General features: G+C 44.6%; 1 protein-coding gene across 4 annotated transcripts in view; it reads left to right on the forward strand.

Annotated features, from left to right (window-relative positions):
• Positions 1 to 22,151, forward strand: part of LOC135905247 (putative sodium-coupled neutral amino acid transporter 10) — a 111,990-nt gene extending 89,839 nt beyond the window's left edge. For all 4 annotated transcript variants that reach the window (XM_065436255.1, XM_065436256.1, XM_065436257.1 and 1 more), the window contains 3 exons: positions 94 to 158; positions 2,567 to 2,824; positions 20,670 to 22,151. In XM_065436255.1, coding sequence (XP_065292327.1) covers positions 94 to 158; positions 2,567 to 2,824; positions 20,670 to 21,974 — 1,628 coding nt within the window. In that variant the 3' untranslated portion in view covers positions 21,975 to 22,151. The remainder of the gene's footprint in view (positions 1 to 93; positions 159 to 2,566; positions 2,825 to 20,669) is intronic.
• Positions 22,152 to 23,794: the final 1,643 nt, after the last annotated feature.

A 23,794-nucleotide genomic window follows, 5' to 3' on the forward strand; every position in this document is an offset into this window, starting at 1 on the left:
CCATCTTTGACCTTTATAGTGCTGCTCAATTTCTCAGTATGTTGTCAAACCTGTCCATCAATAACAGAGTGCCCATGTCACCCACTTTTGCAGCAGCAACAGTAGCAGAGAAGCGGCTGGAACCACCAGAACCTGTTGAACCCTCCATTCACAAGGAGGTGAGTTCATGCCGCTGGCAGCGAAGAACTCAAAAATTCTCGCTGCTACCGTGAAAGGATGCCATTAACCAAAACTATTGATACATGTTCAGCTACAACTTGCTTCTGCTTCATTCACTAAGCACACAGCTCACAAATCTCTCGCATTATGCCAACCTGAAGCAAGGGATCATTGGGCCACAGTGCTCTGTTGCATCACATGAGGTGATGCATTTGATTCCCCATCCCTGTGAGGACGTTTCAGTAGTGGTGGAACACAAAAAAAGTGGCAAAACCCATCTCACAATGACTGTCGAAGGTAATGTGTTTAGCATTGAATGAATACAATGAATATTGCCACCATCCCAACGAGTTATGTATGAGGCATGTACTGCAGCGGATTCCTCTTTTGCGCTTCCCTAAAAACACTTAGTGCCATCTAGTGCCGTTGCCACGAAGCCTGTGTGTGGTCTCCGAAATGCATGGCGCGTCGGGGAGTGCGAATGCTGAGGAACTCGTCATGCGGAAACTGATCTCCTCTTTTGCACTTCGGATGGATGAATGGATGGATGCTATTAGCATCCCTTTTGGAACAGGGTGGTGGGTTGCGCCACCAAGCTCTTGCTATTATATTGCCTAATGTCCTAGCTATATTACAAAAAAAAAAAAACTCTTGAAGAATACTTATCATGAAACTTTCTGAACCCGTACTGAGAATTTTGTTTTTGTATGCCTCTGTTGTTTGTCGTTTCCCTACTTTTCATCCACCAATCTTCCACTCGCCTCTGACTGATCTCTCTTGTAGACATGTTTACTTCCCCCTGCTCTCGCTGAACCCAAGGGCTTCAAGGAGGCCAGAGCTGCCTAGATCGACTGCTGGGCAGATATCTTCACATTATAAGAAAACATGCTCCATAATTTTTCTAGTTTTACAGCAGCAAGCACATGCTTCTTCTTCCTTGTTGTATCTTACTTTATAAATGAGTGTTCTAAGACATCCTGCTCTTGCATTGAAAAGTAATAAGCTTTCTTTTGAGTTATCATAGACTTTCTTTCCTGATTTTGTTTTTTCCTCTTAAGTAGTTACTTGGAACAGGTTTCTTTTTCATTGCCATCACCCGATAGATTGTCTCAGCCTCTCTGACTTTGTGCTTGAAGTCCTTAATGCCATGTTGCTCACCATACAGTCATATACTTGCTGGTAAGCTTCCTACTTCTTTTCCTCCACTGGGATTGGATTGGACAAACCTTGATAAAGGTCCTGCAGGACGCACATTTTTTTTCTGTACAAATACCTCAACACCCTCCTAGCCATTTACTTTCTTCCACATTCCTCAGTCATTCTTCATAATCAGTTTTACTGTGAGCTTCCCCCACTTCTTTCAGGACACGCTATGCCATCTAGTGGTATTGCCGAGAAGTTCTCGCGTGGCTTCCAAGATGAGAAGTGCGGCGCGCCAGTGCCTGCGAATGCTGAGAATTGTTGCCTCGCTTGCCGCACACTCAGTGGCACACACTCAGTGAACCAGGTTGGCAAGAAGTTCATTGAAGAGGGGCACGTAAGCAGCGTATTTGTGGTACATCCTGCAAATTGCATTTGGGTTGCTGTCCTTGATGAACTATCGTGACGCGAGTTCGATTCTGCTCAGCATTGCAAAAATTTAAGGGATCTTTCTCGTCATTGTAGAGGGGCACATTTCCTGTGGCACATATTGAATTACCCAACTTGGCGTCACAGACGTTCATTGAAGGCCACGACAGACAAAGTGGCTCATACCCAGTGCTCCAATTCGGCGCCAAACAAAGAGTTTCTTCGAACAGCGGTGCCTACCCTGTTCCACATGTACAGTGACCCATGTCGGCGTGAATGCACCTCATTGAAGGAGGCGCGTATGTACAAATTCACACATACTCGATGACCTATGTTGATCCAGTGGTTGGTTTCGAATCCTGTTACCTCAGCAGAGCAGCCCGATGCACTAACCATTCAACCACGGACTACCCAGAGGCCCCCGGGTAGAAGGGAAAATGTCTAGGGACAAATATGCATGCATACATAAATAGTTAGCCCCCAGAAAGTGCGTGGAGTAACCTAAGAATTCTAACACACTAAAATTAAACATTGTTTTCATTCATGCTGATTATTTCATTTTGGAAGCATTTGGCGCAATACGTTTCCACTGCTCTAGCCTGCAAGTATGAAGAGTGAGGCATGAGATGATGCACATTGGCAACTAGCACACAAAATCAGGAAAAGTTGCATTGGGGGTTATACATCAGTTGGTGCCAGCAGCTGCCCAAAGGAGGCTGGGACTTTTAAAAGTAACAGAGCAATTGCATTTTCCGGCAGTTACCCAGGGAAATCACTTGTGTTTACTGCGGTTCAGGGCTCTATCTGAACGAGAACCGGTTTCCCTCATTCTTTGCAGGTTGTGGTTCCTCCATTGGCCAAGCCAGCCCCAGTGGTCGAGCGACCGCCCAAGGACGAGGCCGCTTTGGACCCAGAGGCTTTGAAGAAGGAGGACCGTGAAATTGCTGCGGCTACGTCGGGCAAGGTTGCAGTGCCCCCTGCTGCTGCTGCTTCCGGTGGTGGACACCAGCCCCCGGGGACCGCTGCCCCTGTCGTGGCAGGCCCCGAAGTGAAGAAGCAGGAGGCCCTCCTCGAGAAGATTGCCCAGGAGCAGAAGGTGGGGTTTCTGTTAGTGCAACCAGTTCGGCTTGTCGTTATCCTGTACAGGCCATAGTGTTTATTAGGTGGAGACTTCATTTAACATAGCAATCTCACCCGACACAAAAATACATTTGTTGCAACTGGTTTCCATTATTAGCACACATTCATTACATGCTAATATCACTGTGAAAATTTTAATTTGGTTTGTTATATGCAATGTTCAATAAATTGCTACGGGGTTCAAATGTTATTACCTTGAGGGAAAAGTGGCACTGCCGTGCTGCTGTGTGAGGGGTTTCTGAATTAATTTTTGAGTCCAACTCGAATAGTACAATTGGTATACTGCCAGAAGCTAAATGAATACTTTTCAGATAGTTTTGGGGTAATGAAGAGCCATTTTCACCATTAATACAAGGTTAAACCAGAAACTAAAGGCGGTTCTGTGTTTTCGAGAGAGTAAACCAAGATAGGATATTCCTGATGTCACCACATGTGTACATGGAGGGATGTGGAAATAGGAATATCTATGACTGCCCCATTCAGTAGAGTGTTGCAGAGTAATGAGGTCAGACGTGTGTATGCACCACTTTCCGATGTGTGTCGTAGTGCATTTTTGTTCTTGGGCGGCTTTTCCCGACTACCTTGAGTAGTCGGGAAAAACTAGGGGAAAACTCAGGGAATTTGTACCTCTATCAGGGAAAATTAGCAGTAATCTTGTTGAAAGGGTCGAAAGTCGCGGTAATGCTGGCTCGAGTAACAGACAGGAATCGTAGTGAATCGTCTTTGACGTCCTGTCAAAGGCTGGAGGAGTTTCCAGTATACAGTCAACGACCAACTTTCCGGGTGCCCGATAGTTTGGACGGCTTCGCGGCACCACCACATACCCCTTAGAGTCAATGTATCAGAACGTTTGAAATTTCGGACGCGAGAACCCTTCGCCGTCCGATTTTCCGGACTTTTTGCCGGGACCACAGGTACGAAACGGCATTAATCAAAGCCACCACCACTGCTGTTTTGATTACCTCGCCGTCTCGAACTGGCGCTCTCGCACCCAGATCCACTGGCAGCCGTAGCCACCACTGCGGCAGCGCTAGACCTAGCTGCTTCGACGTTCGCTGTTAGCTCCTTGCCATTGGGTTCCGTGTTTTTCATTAAAAGAATTCGCTGCTGTCAGCAATGGTACCGAGTGCATCTTTGGGGTCCTCGCAATTGGCTTAGGAGCTTGGAAAGCACGGTGCGTTCTAAATGCCGATTCCTGAAAGTCAGCTTCGCCTCCAGAAATGTTACTTGCTGAAGCATACGAAAATGTATTGCAGTGAAGCGTAACAAGAGTGGGAAGGGGCTATTGCCATGGGACACAGTATGTATTCCTTAATTATACACGCGTGCATCCAGTATCTCCTATTACAGTATGAGCACCGATATGCCTAATACGTGTACCGACAGGCCGTCAGAGCGTTTTCGAATGTGCCTGTGGCGGTTTGAGCCCCTTAAGGGCAGTAAATGACATGCAAGCTGGCTGATTTTTCGGACGTTTTCGCAGCCCTGAGGGAGTTAAAAAAAACTGACCAAGAAGATGCTTCAAATGGTCGGTGGGGTGAACAAGTGGCGGAAGGAGGACCCGAAGAGAAAGAACCTACATATTGCGGAATGAACAGGAAAGGAAGCGTGCTGCCGCCATTTTGAAGGAGCTTGAGCTCAAAAAAAAAAAAAGAAAGTGTTGGCTGATGGTGAGATGCAGGTGTCCCTCATCCAAACCAAAATAAACTCTTTAAAGCAATGAAACACAATGCTGAGGCGTCGTGCGCGGGCTGAGAGTATGTCAGGACAATTGAGCTTGACTTACGAGCTGTTCGGAGAGAATCTCAACTGTGACAAAGTTTGGGCCTCATACCACTGAGCTTGCTATCAGTTGATAGAAATAGCTCTTATTCCAAAATATTTGCTTCTGTATGCATCTCCTTATTCGTATTTGAGGATGTCCAACTCATTTGCAACTTTCTTCAATTACATTTTATTTGATGTGCATTTTACTAACCCCTCCTTTCTATCCTCTATTTGAATAAAATAAACACTACTCCTTGGTGTTCAAGCTAAATTAAGTTGTTTTTTTATTTTTTTCATATTGACACGTGTACTTATCTTTATCGGGCGACCACGTTTCACCGCCTAACAAATGTTATCGCACAGCGCGGGACGCGCCTCCATGTATCCGAAGTTTCTGGAAAGTTATCAATGCTTCAGTCCGCTGTCTGTTGTCGCCGAACCTTATGTTATCTGATTTCATCCCCTGATGCGAATGGTGTAGAACTCTGTGGAAGGCATGCGGGTCCCAACGATTAGTCTGGAACATTCGATGACTGCTGTATAAAAGCCGACGCGCTTGAACCGCTGATCAGATTTTCGACGATCGCCGACCGTGTTCGCCACTATCGTTGTGCTATCAGTGTAGCCTCTTTTTGTGGGCACAGGTTCGCCCAATAAAAGTTAGTTTTGTTTTTCACTGCATTGCTACTGTGTTCTTCAACGTCACCACCACGTGACAATATGCTTAGAGAGTGACAGCATCGGGCGACATGGTTTCAGCCCGTCTTGACATAAAATATAGTTCTGCATCACTCAGGGAATTTCGCAAAGGCACTCAGGGAAAACCTGGAAAACTCGGGGAATTTGAAAATGTCAACTTGGTAGACACCCTATAATCGTGATTTTTGACACTGAATCAAATACGAATCGAATAATGCCAGTAGCAAATCGAATATAAAATATTTATTTATAACAAATAGCCATTATCACAGTTAATATAGACCCACGTTTACATCCGAGTATTGGTTACCAAGTTTCTGTCATTACACGGTATCTTATGAAGTGTAATTTATTAAAAGCACGAATGCACACAGCTTTTCAGAGAGTGCGAATGATAGGCGTACAGGCCTTAAAGCATGACTACCTAAGTGACATAGTTTGCTCCACTACACAAGTTCTCGTGTTTTGTGTACATACTATGTCTACTGGGGTGACAATTGACCGCACTTTTGCTCCTATTTAATGTTTATTTGGGTGCAGTTTGCGTTCTGAAATATTAAAAAGAATATTTGTACTTACGAATAGTGACTATTTGATTCAAAGGCTGAATTGAATAGGACACTATACTATTCGTCATTTGAAAGTTTCGAATATTCGCATACTCCTACTTGTATGCTCAAACAAAAACTTAAAAAAAAATAAAGGAAACACTTGATTATCGTCATTCCCACAGGAAAAAGTCAGACACTGTTATATCTAAAAAGCAAAAGCTATATGTGTGTGTGTGTGTGTGTGTGCGTGTATATATATATATATATATATATATATATATATATATATATATATATATATATATATATATATATATATATACACACAATCACACATACACAGTCGAATCTCGTTAATTCGAACACACTTAATTCGTTGAACTTCCAGGTCATTCGGACACCATGGTCTTGTCAGATTTATGTGTATTCCAATGGGTGAAAATGCCCGGTAATTCGAACGTGCAAGCATTTTTGACGGAAATTTCTAACATACTGCGCTCCGACAATGCACTCAGCAGTGCCCCAAATCATGCGGTGGCGCCTCCGACCAGCATTGCTATGATCCCGCCATAGAGGAAAGACTTGGGAGAAACCCTTCAACACCACTTGCAAAGAAAAAAAAAAAGTCCAGTGGCGGAAATTTAACCCTCTCTCATGTGGCAAGGTGTCCATTTCTGTGTTGCGCCGTAGTGCCCCAGCCACACCAGCAGCAAAACGTGCACTGCAGGAGAGATGAATGCTGGGTTGAGTTTTCGTCGCTCGCCGCCTCAACAAGCTAGCCGTGAGTGAAGGAGGACCAGTAAGAGTGGCCCCTACAGGGATGTACATGCGAGAAATTGGTATCATGTGGACCTGCCTGACCACTCTTTTCCTACTTGCGTCTGGTTCAGCCGGACCACCTGTTTCGCACTATCATCTGCTCATGTCAGCTCTCGCTCGCACTTGTCTTCTTCTTCTTTCTTTCTTTTTTTTTTTTTTACAATGATGCATCTAAACCGAGACGCCCCGATGGAAAAGCTGTTGGAGACATTGTGCCAGATCCGATTGTGTGTGACCAGACAGACCGTGAATACAAGGCGCCAAGGCGACACCCAGTACCTGATTTTCCTTCTCTTTTGAACGCTGCGACGCCACAACATAAGGGAGCACACCAACACGATTGTGATCAGTGGCAACGACTTCATCTTGATAAGACATGACTCTCGTTAAGAACACAGGACGAAGAAGGTAAACACAGCGTCGACCTGTCAGCAGACGAAGGAAAACAATTTGGAGGACGCTTAAGCTTCTCTTTCAAGAGTGGAACGCAATAACATTCAAAGACCCCCAATTGCTTTTCACGCTTCCCGACAACTGCAGCTTATGTAACCATAACATTTACCAGGAAATTCTGGCAGGGCAGGGCATAAATGCGGCCTCTTGTGTGGGTCGATATCCTGTTATTATTTCACACTTTATATTTCAGTCTGAGAAGAACTAACATAAAATATATTGGCTGTCGGTGTTTTTTTCCATCACATTTGTTTGTATGCTGCCATTCCCAACATTCCGAGGAATAACTTTGTAAAGAATGAAAGACAAGGTATGAGCAACGTTGGTGGTAGAAGAGTGGTTGGGTATGTGTGGTTTGAAATTTGTTTCGAAATTCTTTTTGCCAAAGTGACGTCCGACGCCAGATGCGGGACGCCTACGCCGGTTTTTCTGCGACACGGGGCCCTTAACGCTATTGCAGCAAAGCATACGAGCATGTCAAGGGAAGGAGCAGTGGAGGCCCATTCCAGCCTCGGCAACTACGTTGCGTCGGTGGCAGTAGGTGGCAGAGGTAACCTGCACCATCCAGCAAGCTGACAGGAAAGCAAATCCGCTTCCCTCCCGCCCTTCCTCCCAACTATGCTCCCCTCACCATCCATCTCAACCCCTTCACCTTCGACAGTCTCTGCGCTGGCGCCGCCAACCCAGTCGCCCCGGTGCCAGCTTAGACCACTCCTTAAACTTTCGTTTTCTGCTGTTATTGGGAAGCAAGCATTGGCCGGCGTGGGCAGTTTCGTCCTCGCTCGCTGAGTGCTTGCGCACCGCAACATTCGACGACTCGCACCATTCATGCTTCGTGCTATGGTGCACGAATACTTCAATAACAAATCCTTCTTTTAATTCGAACTTCCTTTAATTTGAACAGATTTTTGGAACCCTTCAAGTTTGACTTATCGAGATTCGACTGTACACACAGACGCACATGCACACACACACACACACAAACACTTATAGTATATAGAACATATGCACTGTCGTCATGATGCAATACATGCACACTCTCTAATTAATGTTTCCTTCATTTGTTTTTTTAAACACACATTTTGAGCAATTAAATTTGCTTATGTTTATCATATTATTAGGAATCACTGTAGACTGAAAAATGTCTGTTTCCCGTAATTCGTTCTTGTCTGTGTGTATCTTGTGATATGTCGGAAGCTGTAATGGTTTTAGCGCTTCTGATGTAGTTTTGGGCTCCTTCTTGTCCTTGTCCCAGTCACACTCCGTTATTATCCATGTTGTGGTGAGTTGTTGTTTCCGCATTAATATAGATTGCGCCTTTACCTTGCTGGATGTAGCATAGGACCTTCATGTAGCAGGTCGGCTCAGCCCTGAGCACAGAGTATTGGGAGAACAATGGAGCTCCGTGTAAATTTAAAAGAAGTCCTCAATAGTTTGCATAAATTCGAAGTATTCGTTTCTGTAATATGATTAGTTTCTTATAATTTCTTTTTGTTGTCGTTCCCCATATCAGAGCGCCATAGCATAATTTCTAATAAATGCACTGTACAGTTGTTCTTCGAACCAGTTGGTAATAAAGGGCCCCTGAAACGGTTCCGACAAATTTTGTAGACGTGTAGGGTACAGCTTAAGTACAACATTCGCACCACAATTTAAGTGAAGCATTACGTATTAATGGAGCTACAAGTGATTAGAAGTTACCCTCCTCCCTAGCCATGCTTTTCCTCCTCAACTTGTTTGCCGAGCGAGCGGGGCTAAGCTCCGCCTTCACTGGTTCTGCATCACGATGCGACGTCCCATCATCCACTTCCGGTTGTTTTGGAGCCCACCCCCGCCCGCGCGAGACCTCTTTGCTAGCCGCTTATTCGTCGACCCCAAGCGACAGCTATCGAAGCAGCGTGCGTTGCGAGCATTCTGTCGTAGCGCCGTATGTGTCTGGTATTCCGATAACCACAGGCAAGCTGGTCATTTCGGCGAATGACTGGAGGCATAAACTCAAGCTGATGAAGGAGCTTTAGTGTAGACGTACGTTTGCGGTCTGATCGGTCGCACGGTCCAGACACTTGTTGGCGCAGCGCTTAACTAGCCAAACAAAGCGCTAATATTGCTCTAACCAAGTGTTAAACATTTTAAACATTTATAAAAACAATGTGTTGATGATTACACTCCTGCGAAAAATACACACCAGCAGCAAAGAAGAATACGCTTCGTTGCTACTACTGTGTATAGTTGAGCTCTGTGCCACCAGGTGGCTGCACCATGCAGACCATTCACATTTGCCCTTCTGCTCATCTCATCGCTTATCCCGTTACGGCACAGTCAAGCGGCCACACCCTGTCCTCTTGCGCTTGCGTTTGCCCTAATACCGGACTCGCGAAACGCTATTGCGTTAGTAATCTTCCGGTGTAAAGTGACGGCCACAAACGCGCAAATACTGGCACCGATCGGATAGCGGCAGTCTGATGCGCAGCAGCCAGTTCGCTCGTACGCTGCCTTGCAGAGGGACACGATGTCGCAGCTTGACATATTGCCAGTCGCTACGTTTGCAGTCCACAAGGCAACAAAGTTGAATCATAGTGCTTGCGAAAAGACTGAGACCGACTCTGACCGCGGAGCTCTCGTCAAAATGGAGTACATTGTAACACAAGCAGACGACACTTGCTGTGTGCCGGAAGTGCTTAAGTGTACTGAAAAATTGTTCTTGTGCATTCTCTTTATGTTACTTTCTTTTTATAAAAACAAATTAACTAACATTCCAACTATTACGAAGATCATTTGTTTACCATAAAGTTGGAAAATTATCGATCACGCCCCCTGGTCAGCCAATCGGATAGCTCGCCCCACTGACATCATATGGGTGATTTCGGTCATATGGGTTGGGGCGGCTTAATATTCCGCCGAGTAGTGTGCTGCGATCGGCAGCGATGTGCATTTTTAAATCCTTATAATAAATTACACGCTTTACGCGGGGCACTTAGATGTGTCAATTAATGATCAGACGTACCTACTCTAACGACTCAGTACTTTCGCAGAAAATCGTCAAAAGCATTTCAGGGTCCCTTTACGTGTGCTGTTCTGTGCATTACCCGACAATTTTTTTAGAGCTCGGTGCTAAGATTATTAACATGTGCATTCGTAGAAAGCTCTTCATGGAACCATACTCCTAAAAACTTCTGGTTGGCAATTTTTTTTAGTGGTGTGCTCTTATAAGTAATGCTTAATTCAAGTGCAAGTTTTTTGTTCCATGACCAGAAAACAATATATGTTGTCTTTGCTGTGTTTAACTGTAATTTATTTGCTGTTTACCTAGAAATACCAAGTAGTTATCAATGCTGCACTCAAGTTCTTCTAATTTTTAAGGAAAAAACACAGCCGTGTCAACAGCATGCATAACTAAGTCACAAGATTCTTGTGTTTGTACAATGTTGTTCACTTAAACTAGGATCAACAATGGGCCTAACTTGGAGCACTGTGGAATGCCTTGTTGCATTTTCAACTTATTTGAAGTGGCACATTCTAACGGAACGAACTACTTACATTTGCACAAACAGCTTTGAATTAAGTTACTGACAACGTGATGTACTTCATATTTTTCCAATTTAGTTTAACAAGATTTCATGGTTAATGCAATCAAATGCTTTGTTAAGGTCTATGAATAATTCCAATGTAAGAAGTTCTTGTTCTATGTTGGCAGTAATTTTATCTTTTATATATAACTGGTCTACATTGGCTGATTTATTTTTCTGAAAGCCATACTCTTCATACATTATATCTTTGAACACTTCAGAAAATATGTTTAAAACAGATATTAGCTGATAATTTCAAAACTTGCTTGCCACCACCCTTGTAAACTGGGGTTATGCGTGCAAAATTCAGCACTTCAGGAAAAATTCCACTTGTAAGCAATAGGTTAGCAATATGGGCCGTTACATCAACCATTCTCGTTTGCAACACACTTTACTGGGTGGCGTGTAATGCCATTGCTTTTACAATTTCAATGCAGGGAAGATATCACGAAAAGTTTATATGTGTGGTTCTCCTTTCTGTGTGGACATAGAAATGTTATGTGAAAATTACCTCTATTTTTTCATTCGCCCTCGTACAAAACGATCTTCACATTCTAGTACAGTCGAACTTCGTCATAACAAAGTTGCATCTAACATAAAAATAGCTTCACTCTATGTGAATTTGTCCTAAGTATATATAGGTTACACTGTAACAGTGCCAAAACAGTTTTTCATTGACTTTGTTATGTGCGGTAATTTGTTAGATTTGTGTTCATTATATTGAGATCTTTTTATTTTTATTTATTTCAGATACTGTCAATCCCAGTTGGATTTTTACAGGTTGGGCATATATTACACACTCACAAATAGCGGTAAAAAAAGGTTTACATAATTTCAACAATGATATTTGCAATCGACACGAAGCAGATATACACATATGGGAGGAAATCAAACATGAATGATACAGTGCATTTGGTAAGTGTACTGTATGACACCATTATGAAGTTTCTGTAGGTTTGACTGTAGGTTCGACTGTATCCATGCCATTATGAAGTTTCTGTCAATACGTGGCTCATCATAAAGCATTGGTTAGTAAAAGCAGGAATGGATCATTAGGAGCAAATACCGTATAGACTCGCGTAAGGACCACACTTTTGTTGCTACAATTTTGACGAGTTGCGGTCCTTACACGGGACCAAACCTTTTGGTCAAATTGGTGCCGGCCCAGCCGGTGGCTTGTGCACACCCCAGAGGGGCTATACTGTAAGTGTCCACCGAGTAAATACGTCCATTTCGTCTACTGCTGAAGTGCTGATTGACTGAAGGCACCCGTCTCCTTCTGACGTGTGCCCAGCCAGTCAGAAATTCAGCAGCAGACGAAATGGACATGTCCACTCGGTGGACACTTACAGAATACCCTCCCAGCTCTCGCCATCTAATAAGCAGCATGCAAAAGTACACAGTGCGCGATAATTCGCCGCTGCACGCGCACGGCATCGAATACCGAACGTGATTGCTTCTCCGTTGGAAATATTTTTTCCAGATGTCGGGGTTGCGGCCCTTGCACGGGCCTTACACAACTCTATGCGGTGAGCAGCTTATTTCAGGGGTGTGTGAATACTAAATAGTAGATTTATAATCGAATATATAATCGAGTCAAGAAGGAACACCCGAATAATGAATCATATATTGCAACATTTTCCACAAAATTTGATGCTTGCAAATTTTGGGCAAGAAATTACGGTGCTGCACGTGCTCAGGAGCCTCATAGCATCGGATAAGAAGGAAGCAAGCTACTGGTAACTTAGGCACCTAGAAATCAAGACATACAGTAGAGTCTGCCCTTATTAAACGGAACACCAAATTAGTATGCCAGGACTGATTACAGCTGGAAACATGTTTTTTATGAGTAATTTTATGTTCAATGCAATCGAGTGCTTTTTTATCTCTGTACCTAACAAATTAGTGACATTCTGTTGTACTGATTACAAATGAAGTTCTCAGTTTAATGGTGGACCTGTGTTTTGCAGCAATCATTTATTTATTGCATAGACAGTTTTGCTTTCCAGTTTGTTCTCCGAACGACAGAAAGGCTGTCCTGAATTCATGCCAAGTAGGTTATCGTAATGCCAATCTGCGCGGCATATGAGACGATTGCGTGCCACATGACTTGATGAGCACTCCGCACGTAGCTGGCGCCGATACTAAAGAAGAGGCGCTGTCCGCTCCGTTTAATTAGCTGGTTCGGCATGATTAGCCACCAGTCAAAGGTTAAAAAATCTGGAGGGCGACGGCAAGTTTCCGTGGCACCCTCCCTCCCCTCCCCCCATTGTGTGTCCGCCATCTGTGCGAATGCATGCAACTGGGTCGTGACACTTTTGCACTCGTTGTGTTAATCCAAAGCTAGCCTTGTTACGGGTTGCTCGAAGCTACAAAAAGAGACTGATGTGCTTGTATGAATGGCATCAGGAACGAGAGGCTACTGTAGGGTGTGTCCCAAAGGTGACAACCGTGAACAACTTGGTTGCTATCCCGTGCACTTGCTTTCGTGTGCGGTTTAATTCTTCAACTTTCCAAGTGTCGCGTGGCTGCTGCGAACAGAACTGCTTCAATTCGGCACCAAACCGTAACCTTAGTCTTCCATGCACAATGGAGCAGCGCTTCAGGTGGATGTGGCAGTGGGCTGCAAGCCATCGCAGAATGCTTGCCACAATCCCAACATAACGCTTGTGGGGTAGATCATCGGCTGTTGGAATGGCACGAAGTTTTTCACTGCATATCCGACACAATCTGCACGCCTATGAGCAGCTAATTGGCCGATCTTTGAACTTCGCTAAATATGCACTGTTGTTGTTGCCGTACCCCTGCCCATGTCGCGTCGTTTCGATCGGTCCTGTCGACACGGACGAACCCAGTACTGATAGGCAGCCCCGGTCGACATGGTGCTGTTGTGTGTGATCTCCGCGTTAGGCCATCGCCAAGGAGTGCTGGCAGTGATGAACTCTGGTGCTGCATTGGCTGGGGCGGCCTGTGTGCTGCTTGCTTGGCGCTCATTTTGTGCCGAAAACGAAGTAAAACATTCACTTGCGTGACTTTGAGTAAGTGGGGCTCGATTACATATGAGTACATGTGGCACTGTGTGGGTCTCCACATTTATATTGAATATTCAAAAAATCGAATTCAAATGCTCACTATTCAATTCGGTGATATTCAGGTATTTGCACACCTTTAGTTAGTTTCTATACTTTGGAGTCTTTGGCGACCATGAGTGATAACCCGCCATGGTGGCTTACCGGCTGTGGTGTTGCACTGCTGATCATGAGGTCACAGGATCAAATACCAACTGCGGTGGTCACATTTCGGTGGGGGCAAAATGGAAAAACGCCTGTGTCCTGTGCATCGGAAGCGCGTTAAAGGACCCCTGGTAGTCAAAATTAACCTGGAGTCCCCGACTATGTCGTGCCTCATAATCAAATCGTGGTTTTGGCATGTAAAATCCCAGTATTCAACCCTGTATGATAATGAGTTAGCCGTGGCATTCTGCACAACGTAACTTCTCATATCTGTGTCTACTATGACTGCATCAATTAAATTTATCAGACTTGTGCTCCAATTTCATGCTTGATCGCGCACAGTTGGCAATCTTAGATATTTAATAACTATTTGAAAAGTATCTGTATTCACGAATAGTTTGAACACTGTATCAAATAGGAAATAGGGCATTATTTCATTTGTTATACAGAAGTTTATACTATTTGCACACCCGTGATTGATGTCTTTCTCAGTGAGCCAAGACACCGTGAAGAGACATCTGCCTAGTACAGTGGAACTCTGATTATACAATTTTCTCGGGGCTGAGCGAAAACATTGTATGATCTGGGTGTCGTATATAGTCAGACCCATATATGTCGAACTCGCAATAAAAACAGGAATTAGTTTGATATGTTGTGTAATTCAATATATAATGTTTAATGAATTTCACAACATAAGAGCCTATACCATTTGTAACCATACTTTATTGATATATTCCAACTTCCTGTGGTGCAAAATAGTCCCAAATCTTCTGCTTCAATGTCTTCACTGCCTGGGAGAACACACATCTTTAGACATTGTCCAATGACTCAAAGCAGCTGAGGCTACAGCCTTGCAAGTTTGTGCACCAGCACCAAAACAGGGCGAGCTCACGGAGGAGCAGGTGGGTGCAGGACCCGAGTTATCCTGACTGTTCCCTTCACTCTTGTCGCAATTCACGACATTGGCGATAAGTACCCATTCTGAAGATCTCCCACAGTCGCGGCACCTTTGTCCGCAGGCACAAATTTGTCGACTGATGACCCTTCAACAGCTTCTGGAAATGCTGGCAGATCACTCCACATTTTGTTGAAACTTGCGGCAGCTTCTTTGCACTCGTCAGAAGACTTTTCATTGTCGTCACCGGGAACATGAAAACCAGCACGACGGAAGCAGCTTCGGAATATTTCTTTCTTAATGTCAGCCCAGGACGCTGCGCCGATGTCAGATTTCCTTTCTCTCTGCACTCGACTCAATAATTTCCAAGTTGATGGTGAATGGCAGATTGTGTCACTTTGCACTAGCCATCATGATAAAACAAAGGCAACACATGAATGAAGAACTTAACGAAGAGCAGGGTCATTTCTTGTAGGGGATGCTTGGGCACAGCATGGTACAGCTGCACAGGCACAGCCAGGCTGAACCACTTTTTCTGAGGGGGTGGCTTTTGCCACACATAAAAGCAAACTTCTGGGGCAGTTTTGCACTGTTTGAATTTCGATATATCAGCAGTGCCTGATATTTTTGTTCAATATACAGTACCTTCTTGCTATTACAATTAAACCTTAATATAATGAAGTCATCCTCCTTTGCCAGAACAGTCTTCAACGAAGGTTCTGCAATCCCGGGCGGTTCTGGCCTTCGTGGTTCCATGTTGTTTTTACGCTTCTTCAGTAATTTTTACTGTGTAGCCAAGCATCGGCATGTTCCATTTCCTTGGCTGTCTGAACGTCATTCACTCTGATCATGACTGATGTTGAATTCCAATGGCGGAGTCGGAGCAAGTTTTTCTGCTCGTTTCGGAGCAAGTTTGTTCCAATGACAGTGTGAGGGCGGGAGTTAGGTGCTCCAATGAGAGAGTCGGAGTGGATTCAGAGCGGGAGTCACTCCGTGGAGCAGGAAAAGATGCTCCGCCAAAATCGGCGATGCGAACCGGAACTCTGCGTGGCGTATTTCCTTTACCACGTTTGCCTGTTGGGAGGCGGCACCGGTCACTACTCGCGAGCAAGCAAAAGCTGCTGCACGCTTGGCGAGATATCCATTCCGCACTTTTAAAAAAGCAACAGGTGAACGGCGCTGAAGAGACAAGTGACCGGTGTGGTGGTGCTGGGAGCCAACAGCAAAAGGAAATGACAACACGCAAGGTATCCTGGGTAACTCGGTGATAAAAGATCCGCTTCCGCCTTGCTCCGACGGGGCAGGTTGTGTTCCACTCACGGATTTGGAGGCGTTGCTCTATGCCAGAGTTGAGTGCTCGCTCGTGGAGTCCGTCGGCTGCTCCGACTCCGCCATTGTAATTCAACATGAGAAAGAAAACGTGGAGGACCCTCATGATGGGAGCAGGCGCTGCTGAGAGAATGAAAGCGCAATGACGCAGCAAGAAAGAGATTAAAGCGAGCAGCGGTTGAGCGACATGAAGGTGGAAAGGAAACTAATGATGAAAGGGCAACGAAAGTGAAGGAAAGAAATAGACTACAAGGGAGCCCAGAAACCAACCGGAACTTTCCGCATGCAAAGTGCTTTCCCCCTGTTTAGGAGGGAATGGCACTGTGAGGGGGGGGGGAGCTGCCCTGGAACATCGCGAAATTGGGGGATGCATCATTCTGTCTGGCACAATAGTTCATTAATCACTGAAATGCTGGGTAAAATGGCGATTTTTCTTTAGAATTATATAGAAACATTTCTTTTATTAAGGGGGAACACTCCTCAAAAAAACATTAAAGAAATTTTATTAACATATTAAAAAACATATTAAAGAAATTTTCTTTAATATGTTTTAAATTTTTTTAATATGTACAAAAATTTCTTTAATATTTGTACTAGAGATTTAGAAATGTGCCCACTTATAGAACATTTCAAGCAGATTTCAAATATGTCATCAGTTTCAGTGTAGCTGCTACAGTTCTTGGGTTAAGCCCTATACAGTGGCAACATAGAGTGATTTTGTGTGCACTTTATGGTGCAATAATGTTTTGCAAAACGCTTTGTGCTGTAGCTTATTAATAAGCTCTTTGTAGACCGCAAACTGCCGATATCTATTCAAACAGCACGTACAATTTCTCAATTAGGACACTTCACCTAATTTTTTTCACAATCACATGAAAATAGCCTTGTACATTTACAATTGTTTATAGTAACGAAATTTGCCATGCATACTCTTGAAGATGTGTACATTGCTGATATTTACTTGAAATTGCAATATCTCCAAGCAGTAAGTTGCAAAAGTACATGGTTACATTTAAGAAAACTAAGAAAAATAATTAGTTGAAATGTTCGAACTTTTTTGCATAGTTTCAGTAATTGTACACACTGTTCGGCTAGATATCGGCACTTTGCGATCTACAAAGAGCTAAACAAGCTGCAGCACAATGCTTCTTGTTAAAATTTATTACATAAAGAAGTGCCCCTAAAAATGACTATATTTTGGCATTGTGCATCACATAACTAAAACTATAGCAGCTACACAAAAAGTAGTGCCATTTATGAAATCTGCATATAAAGCTCTATACTTGATTGAATTTTGAAACCTATAATACAAGTAATAAAAGAAAGTTGCTTCGAGGAGCATCTCCCCTTAAATGATGAGTCATGCTGGGTTGGGTGCTTAAATTAAATGTGAACAGTACTGGTGGGCCATTAAAGTTGCAGTAAGAAATACCAGGCATGCATACACTTTTCTTGCTAAACTGCTGGATCATTTGCAGGCAAACTTTGCTCATAGTTAGCGTTCAGTTATGGGTGTTTGATAAAATTTGTGTGTGCTCCACATCTCTGTTCTCTGCACAATAAAATTGGAAATATACATTGTTGCTGTGTTAGTCGATATAATTGTGGCAACATCTGTGATGACCATATCAACCAGAAAATTATGATGTCTTTGTCACCCACTGTTGCCACAAGCACCATGTCATTGCATACAATACTAGTTTCCAATTTAGCCTCGACGGTCAAATGTTCACCAACTGTCTTCGAGACTCGTTAAATTTTACCCTTATAATTCTATATATATATGTATACATATATTTACCATAGTCTATATAATGCTGTATTGACTATGCTCCGTAGTCCTCTTTGTATTTGAACAAACTGCTTATTTGTTATTAATGCTGAATTTGTACTTTTGACAGGTCATGTCTCATGTTACGTTGTGTAATGAAAAAAATTCTCAGACATTCTGAATACTAGTATATGAATATGAGTTTATATTAATAATCAGATAGCTTGTTGATAATTCGATTACTGTACATAAGGTAGTCCATGTTTTGTTCATTTTGGAACTGCTGAATCGCATTTTGAAAATTGCTACGGTCGAAACCCGCGATAACAAGATCTTGCGACTATGAAATTCTCGCGGCAACGAAATATTTTTGTACCTCCTGACAACAAAATGTTGCTGTACTACAATCCCGCATCGATGAAATTTGGCAGAACGTAACCCTGGACATCACCTACTTGTGCAAGGCTAGGAGGCTCCAAAATGTGCTCAATTAGAATTGCATAATATACCACCACATTACACTTGCATGCGCCACCATTTTTTGTTTATGAAAACAACCAAGCGCCGGAAGTGATCACGCCTGAACACGTCATGGCCACCATCTTGTTTGTTGACCGCCCATTTGAAGCAGCAGCATGTTGCTACCAACATGTGATGGCAGTTTTTGCACGCGTAGTGCAGTGCATAATGTGCACCACAACGAGAAAAATGCAGCAATAGTAAGGAAATCCACGTCCCACCGACTTGGAATTATTTATGGCGCTTGAGATGGCAGTTGCAGCATGACACACGCTGGGCCGTGATTGAACGGTTACCCGGAAAGACTCATTCTTTGCTTCAAGAACGCTGGTTTTGGTGCAACCTGACAGGCGTCATGTGTGGGTTTGGTGCCGTACGTAGATTTGTGCGAAGGGGCCATAATCTCGATCCACTGCATTCAAGTATACAGTGAAACTTCGTTAAACCATAGTTGGCTGGAGCTTGGGAAAAGTGCGTACTAAATGGTAGTGCTGTTTAACCAAAATAGCATGAGATTGACCATTTACCTGTCAAAAACGGAACTCAGAGAGAGTGCGATGAAGAAGGAAAAAACATGCAGTATTTCTTCACTTCACGCGACTAAAGAGTTATTTTCATTTGATGCCGCGGCATAGTAGCATTGACAGCGGCCTCAAACTTACTGAAGCTGCGAGGCAGCTTTTCAGCCAGCCCCCCTCTTCTCGGCAAACACTCGCATGGCAGATTCCTCGTTGGCGTTACGTATTCTATATGCACGCGTGCAATAGCGCTGCCGAAGTCGCTGGCACCTTTTTCATTGCGGGGTGCTGTTCTCGTTGCGACGATTGCATTCATGAGGCTGATGTAACGCGCAGCTTCAATCACTATCCGGCCTGAATCACCCATGCTGTCACTTTTCATGTCGTCCTCATCACTGTTGCTAGCCGACACTTCGGCAATAACAGAGGCAACGACGGAAAAAAGTCGAACCTCGTAGCCGACATCTCTTCGCGGTTGCCGCAGCGCTGCCGAGCAACTTCTTCACATTCCAAATGCCACACACTGTAGCCAACAGCAGATCCCTGTCACGTGCCAGTGCTGACTTCTTCGTGTCACATTCGATAGCATGAACAATGTCTAATTTTTCTTCTATGCTGAGCACCCGGCGTCTTTTTTTTCCGAGCTTCGGCATAACGCGAGTCCTCGTACGCGACGCCATAACACTCTGGCACGCCTCCGAAATGATGTGGCTTCTCGCGCGAACGCACAGCGCGCTTGCAGGGCGTTGTTCCGATCTCTGAGGCTGGTTCAACCGGCCTGCCTGATGGAGACAACACACCGCCGTTCTTGCACGACGAAAAGTGGAAACACTACATGTTAACCGATACATATGCAATAAGCTGGTACGGTTTATGCAGATTCAAAACACATTATGTTCAATGGTTGCTAGTCGGGGATTTGACTTTACTGCTTTTAAAACGAAACTACTGTTTAAGCGCGTACGGTATAACGAAGCTTTACTGTACGACATACGATCACTTTCGCACTCGGCACCAGATGCATCGGCGCCTACAGGCAACAGCGTGCACTGGAGAAGTGCTGCTGCATGCTTGGAGTGCTGTTGCTCTGCGTCCGGTGCCGGATTGTGATCGAACCTCCGAAAGTGATTGAATCTCCGAAAGCAATAGTCTGAGAATACTGCTGCATGGCAGTGATGCCACTGATGATCGACGCATGCAGCGCACCTTTTGTACTGTTGGCAATTCGGTTCTATATCCTCGAGCTAGCTTGCAAAACTAAGCTAATGGAATTTTGACAGCTAAGTTTCGTTCTGCGACGTATTACCTACCTGTGTCTCATTTCGTAACAACGAAATTCTAGCAAAAGCGCATTTTTTCACGTTTCCCACCAATTTCGTTATTGCGAGGTTCAACTGTGCTTGCACTTTCTTATACTGGATTTGAACATGGTGTCAAACAAAACACGGCACAAAATTTTACCTCTGAAATCTTAGCTGTAATGAGCCAGTAGTTCAGTCGGAACAGTCATTTATACCCGCCTTCCTTACTTGTGCGACATTCAGTTTAAATTTGCCTTCTTCTGAATGTTGCACATCCTCGGGCGACATTGTTGTCCATAGGTAATTTTTCAGTGCAGCTGCTACCACTTAGAAGTGAGACGTGAACTTAGGCTTGAACTTGTTTTCATCCACGCACACAGGTGCAGAAAAAGATGCTGGAAGACCTGCAGCGTGAGCTCAAGCAGGAACTGGCCAAGCACAAGCAAGACATGCCCCCACAGCCACAGAAAACCAATGGAACTGTAGATACTGCAAGATTGGTTGCTGCACCCGCAAATGTGGTTGCGCAGTCACCAGTCCAGGACAGGCTCCCCATGGCCGCACCGGCAGCACCTTTCACCGGTGCAAGACCAGAAGCCCCGAATGCACCGCATCCAGCGGTCGCAGGCAGTGCACCGCCTCTCCTGAACCAAGGGAGCCAACTGCGGTCAAAGGGTCCCATTCAGAACATTCCGCAGCCGATCCTGAACCAAGCGCCTCCGCTTTCCGTGCAGGATGTCCAGCGATCTCGGCAGGACTCGCAACAACGTCAAGCACAACGCGTAGAACAGATCGTGAAGGTCCCTTTGTCGGTTGGCGTCCAGCCTGCCGCACAAAACATTCATCGTGTTGCTGCGAACCAACAGCTCTCGAATCCTGCCCTCCCTCCACCACAAGGGAGTAAGAAGGACGAGACTGGCCGAAGTGACCTGCCAGATGTGAAGCACATCCGCCAACAGCCCCCTGCGCTAGGTCCAAAAGTTGACATCCCTCCTTCCCTGTCGCAGGTTCCAAAACAGGGCCCGATGCACCAACCTCAACTCGGCATTCAGAATGTGGTGGTTCAAAAGCAGTCAGTCGTTCCTGCTGCAGATGCCATTCCAAAAGCAGAAGAGAACCTTGTCAAACCACTGGACATCATCATGCGTCATCAAGATGTCCAACAGCCATTGCAGCAGAAGCTTCCCATTGTCCCTGAAAGCAAACCGAGCCTAGTGCAGCAGCAACCTAAGCCCATTCTACAGCAGGTTCCACAAGAGCTTCCAGCAGTCGCTAGCAGTTTCGCCAAGCAGCCTGTACATGTCGGCGTTGAAGCTCCCGTGAAGTCACTTGGCAAGCCTTTGGAAGTGAAAGATAAAGCGATCCCAGCACGCCAGGAGCTGGACAACCGGCCACTCGTTCGCAAAATGTCTAAAGATGTTAAACGAGAGGCACCGATAGATGTTGACAATTTTAATATTGCCGAAGCAGCCAGTGCAGCTGCATCCAAAAAGGCCCCAGTTACTGTTGTGCCCACTGCTTTGCCACTGGCAGCCAGCGACAAAGACGTTCCTGCTGTCGAGGTGAAAGCGGCAGCCATCAGTGACGTTCCAGTGAAAGTGCTTTCCCAGGACAGCATTTCTCCAAGTCTTCCAAGTCGCCTGCAGGCGGATGTGGTGCTAGCTAAGCATGAGATTAGGAAATGAATGCGAGGATCTGTGTGCACCATGTTGTGCAGAAACAAAACTGGGCATTTACAGTGTGCTTGTGAAGGTGACATGCGTCAGTGCTGTGCACTGTGAACTGTTGTGTTCTTACCAGAGTATAATAATATATTCTCGTTTTATATTGTAATAAATGCACTATTTTTAGTCACCATGTGACCGATGATTCCACAGAAAATGGCTTTCTTTCTGCATGTTGCAAAGAACAAAAATTCGTTGTATTTGTCACGGTGTCTGAGTGGCTATGGCGTCCAAGTCGCTACGGCGTTGTGGTCACGTCTCGATTCCTGGCTGTGACGGCTGCGTTCCGATAGGGGTGGAATGAAAACACACTTGTACAGCATATTCAAGGTATGTGACATATTCAAAAGTATTATGGAGCCCACCAATACATCAAGTGAAATGACCCCTTTGTTTCTTTGGAACGTTGGCCCTTCAATGAGTTTGTGCGTTGCCAGCAAACAATTGCAGTGCATGGATCACACTATGAAGATTGTGCCTGCAAAGGACACAATCTTACACTGACGTATGCCGGGGAAACAGATGGAAATTCGAAACAAAATCCTGCGCATTCCACTCCTGCTTGTCCCTCCCTTGGGGCACGCACCTCCTCCTAGTCTGGGCAGCCTGTAGCCGGGGCTGCGCATGGCGCATTCGCTGCCCGCGTGCCCTATCTTGGAGGTATGCTGCACCTGGTGCAAAGGCTGGGAGAACATAAATGGCTGGTGGCTCCCCGTGCGTCTAGTGTTGAAGGTGGCACAATCTCGAGCGTCGAAGGTGCATTGAAGCAAGAGACAGTGCGAAGGGTTCGCTCCCCATGGTCGGCAGTCTTCAGCATGCCAGCATTGTGACTCTGAGTGTTTGCGGTTATCGAGTGAGATCTCTGTTTGTGTTTACCTTAGTGCGCATGACGTTCACCATGAATATTAATTTATTAGTGAACTCTTACTGCAATTTGTACAGTGGACAAAACTATGAACCTTACATCGTGCAGTTGTCAGATACTTTGCTATCGGTATCAATGCTTCACCTTCACAGGCCTCAAAAGGTGAGTGAGCTAATCACAATAAAATACAATGGCAGCCCAGCGTTGGCAGTCTGTGATTATACATGTCAATGTATGGCACCATATGTGATTGCCACCGCTATGTAGGTGTGGTCCAAGGTGCGAAAGCTTTTTCTTAGCGTGATCTCTATACGAACCAGTGCTTTTAATTAATTACTGGTCTAGTTTGTTATGGGATTCTTTTCATATACGCTTACAGACAAGAAGCAAAGAAGCAATATTCACAAGTTCTGTTTTAAGATCTTGTGACGTCTGCTGACACAGAGAAATTTCAACTTGACAAAATTTGCAGTTTAGTGAGGTTTTTTGCTGCAGTTCAGCCGTTGCATTGAGGTTCGATTGTATGTACTATGTGTTTATACAGTGGAGCTCGCTTTCAAGGGATCAGCGAAATTGGTGCTGTTTATCAGGAGTTCCATTTACTGAGAAACGGCTGAATACAATTGCATGAAAACGAAACCAGCCAGCCATGAGGGTGGTGTTCCATTTAAGCGGTTTCCGTTTAGAGATTCATTTGTATATGCATGTTGTGTGAAAACCAATTGTTGGTAGGCTTAATTAAATGAACTTAACTATGTTTAATTCTTTTAGTGTAACTGTTAATGACTGCTCAAGATTTCTAAAATTATTTACTGTTCAAGCCACACTGGACGTGACCATGTGGGACATGCTCAATGGTAAACATTTTATTTTACTACTTTTAATAGGAAATGAGCAGCTTTCATTTGACTGCTTG

Source organism: Dermacentor albipictus, chromosome 8 (genome assembly GCF_038994185.2).
Source record: "Dermacentor albipictus isolate Rhodes 1998 colony chromosome 8, USDA_Dalb.pri_finalv2, whole genome shotgun sequence".
Classification (NCBI taxonomy): domain Eukaryota; kingdom Metazoa; phylum Arthropoda; class Arachnida; order Ixodida; family Ixodidae; genus Dermacentor; species Dermacentor albipictus.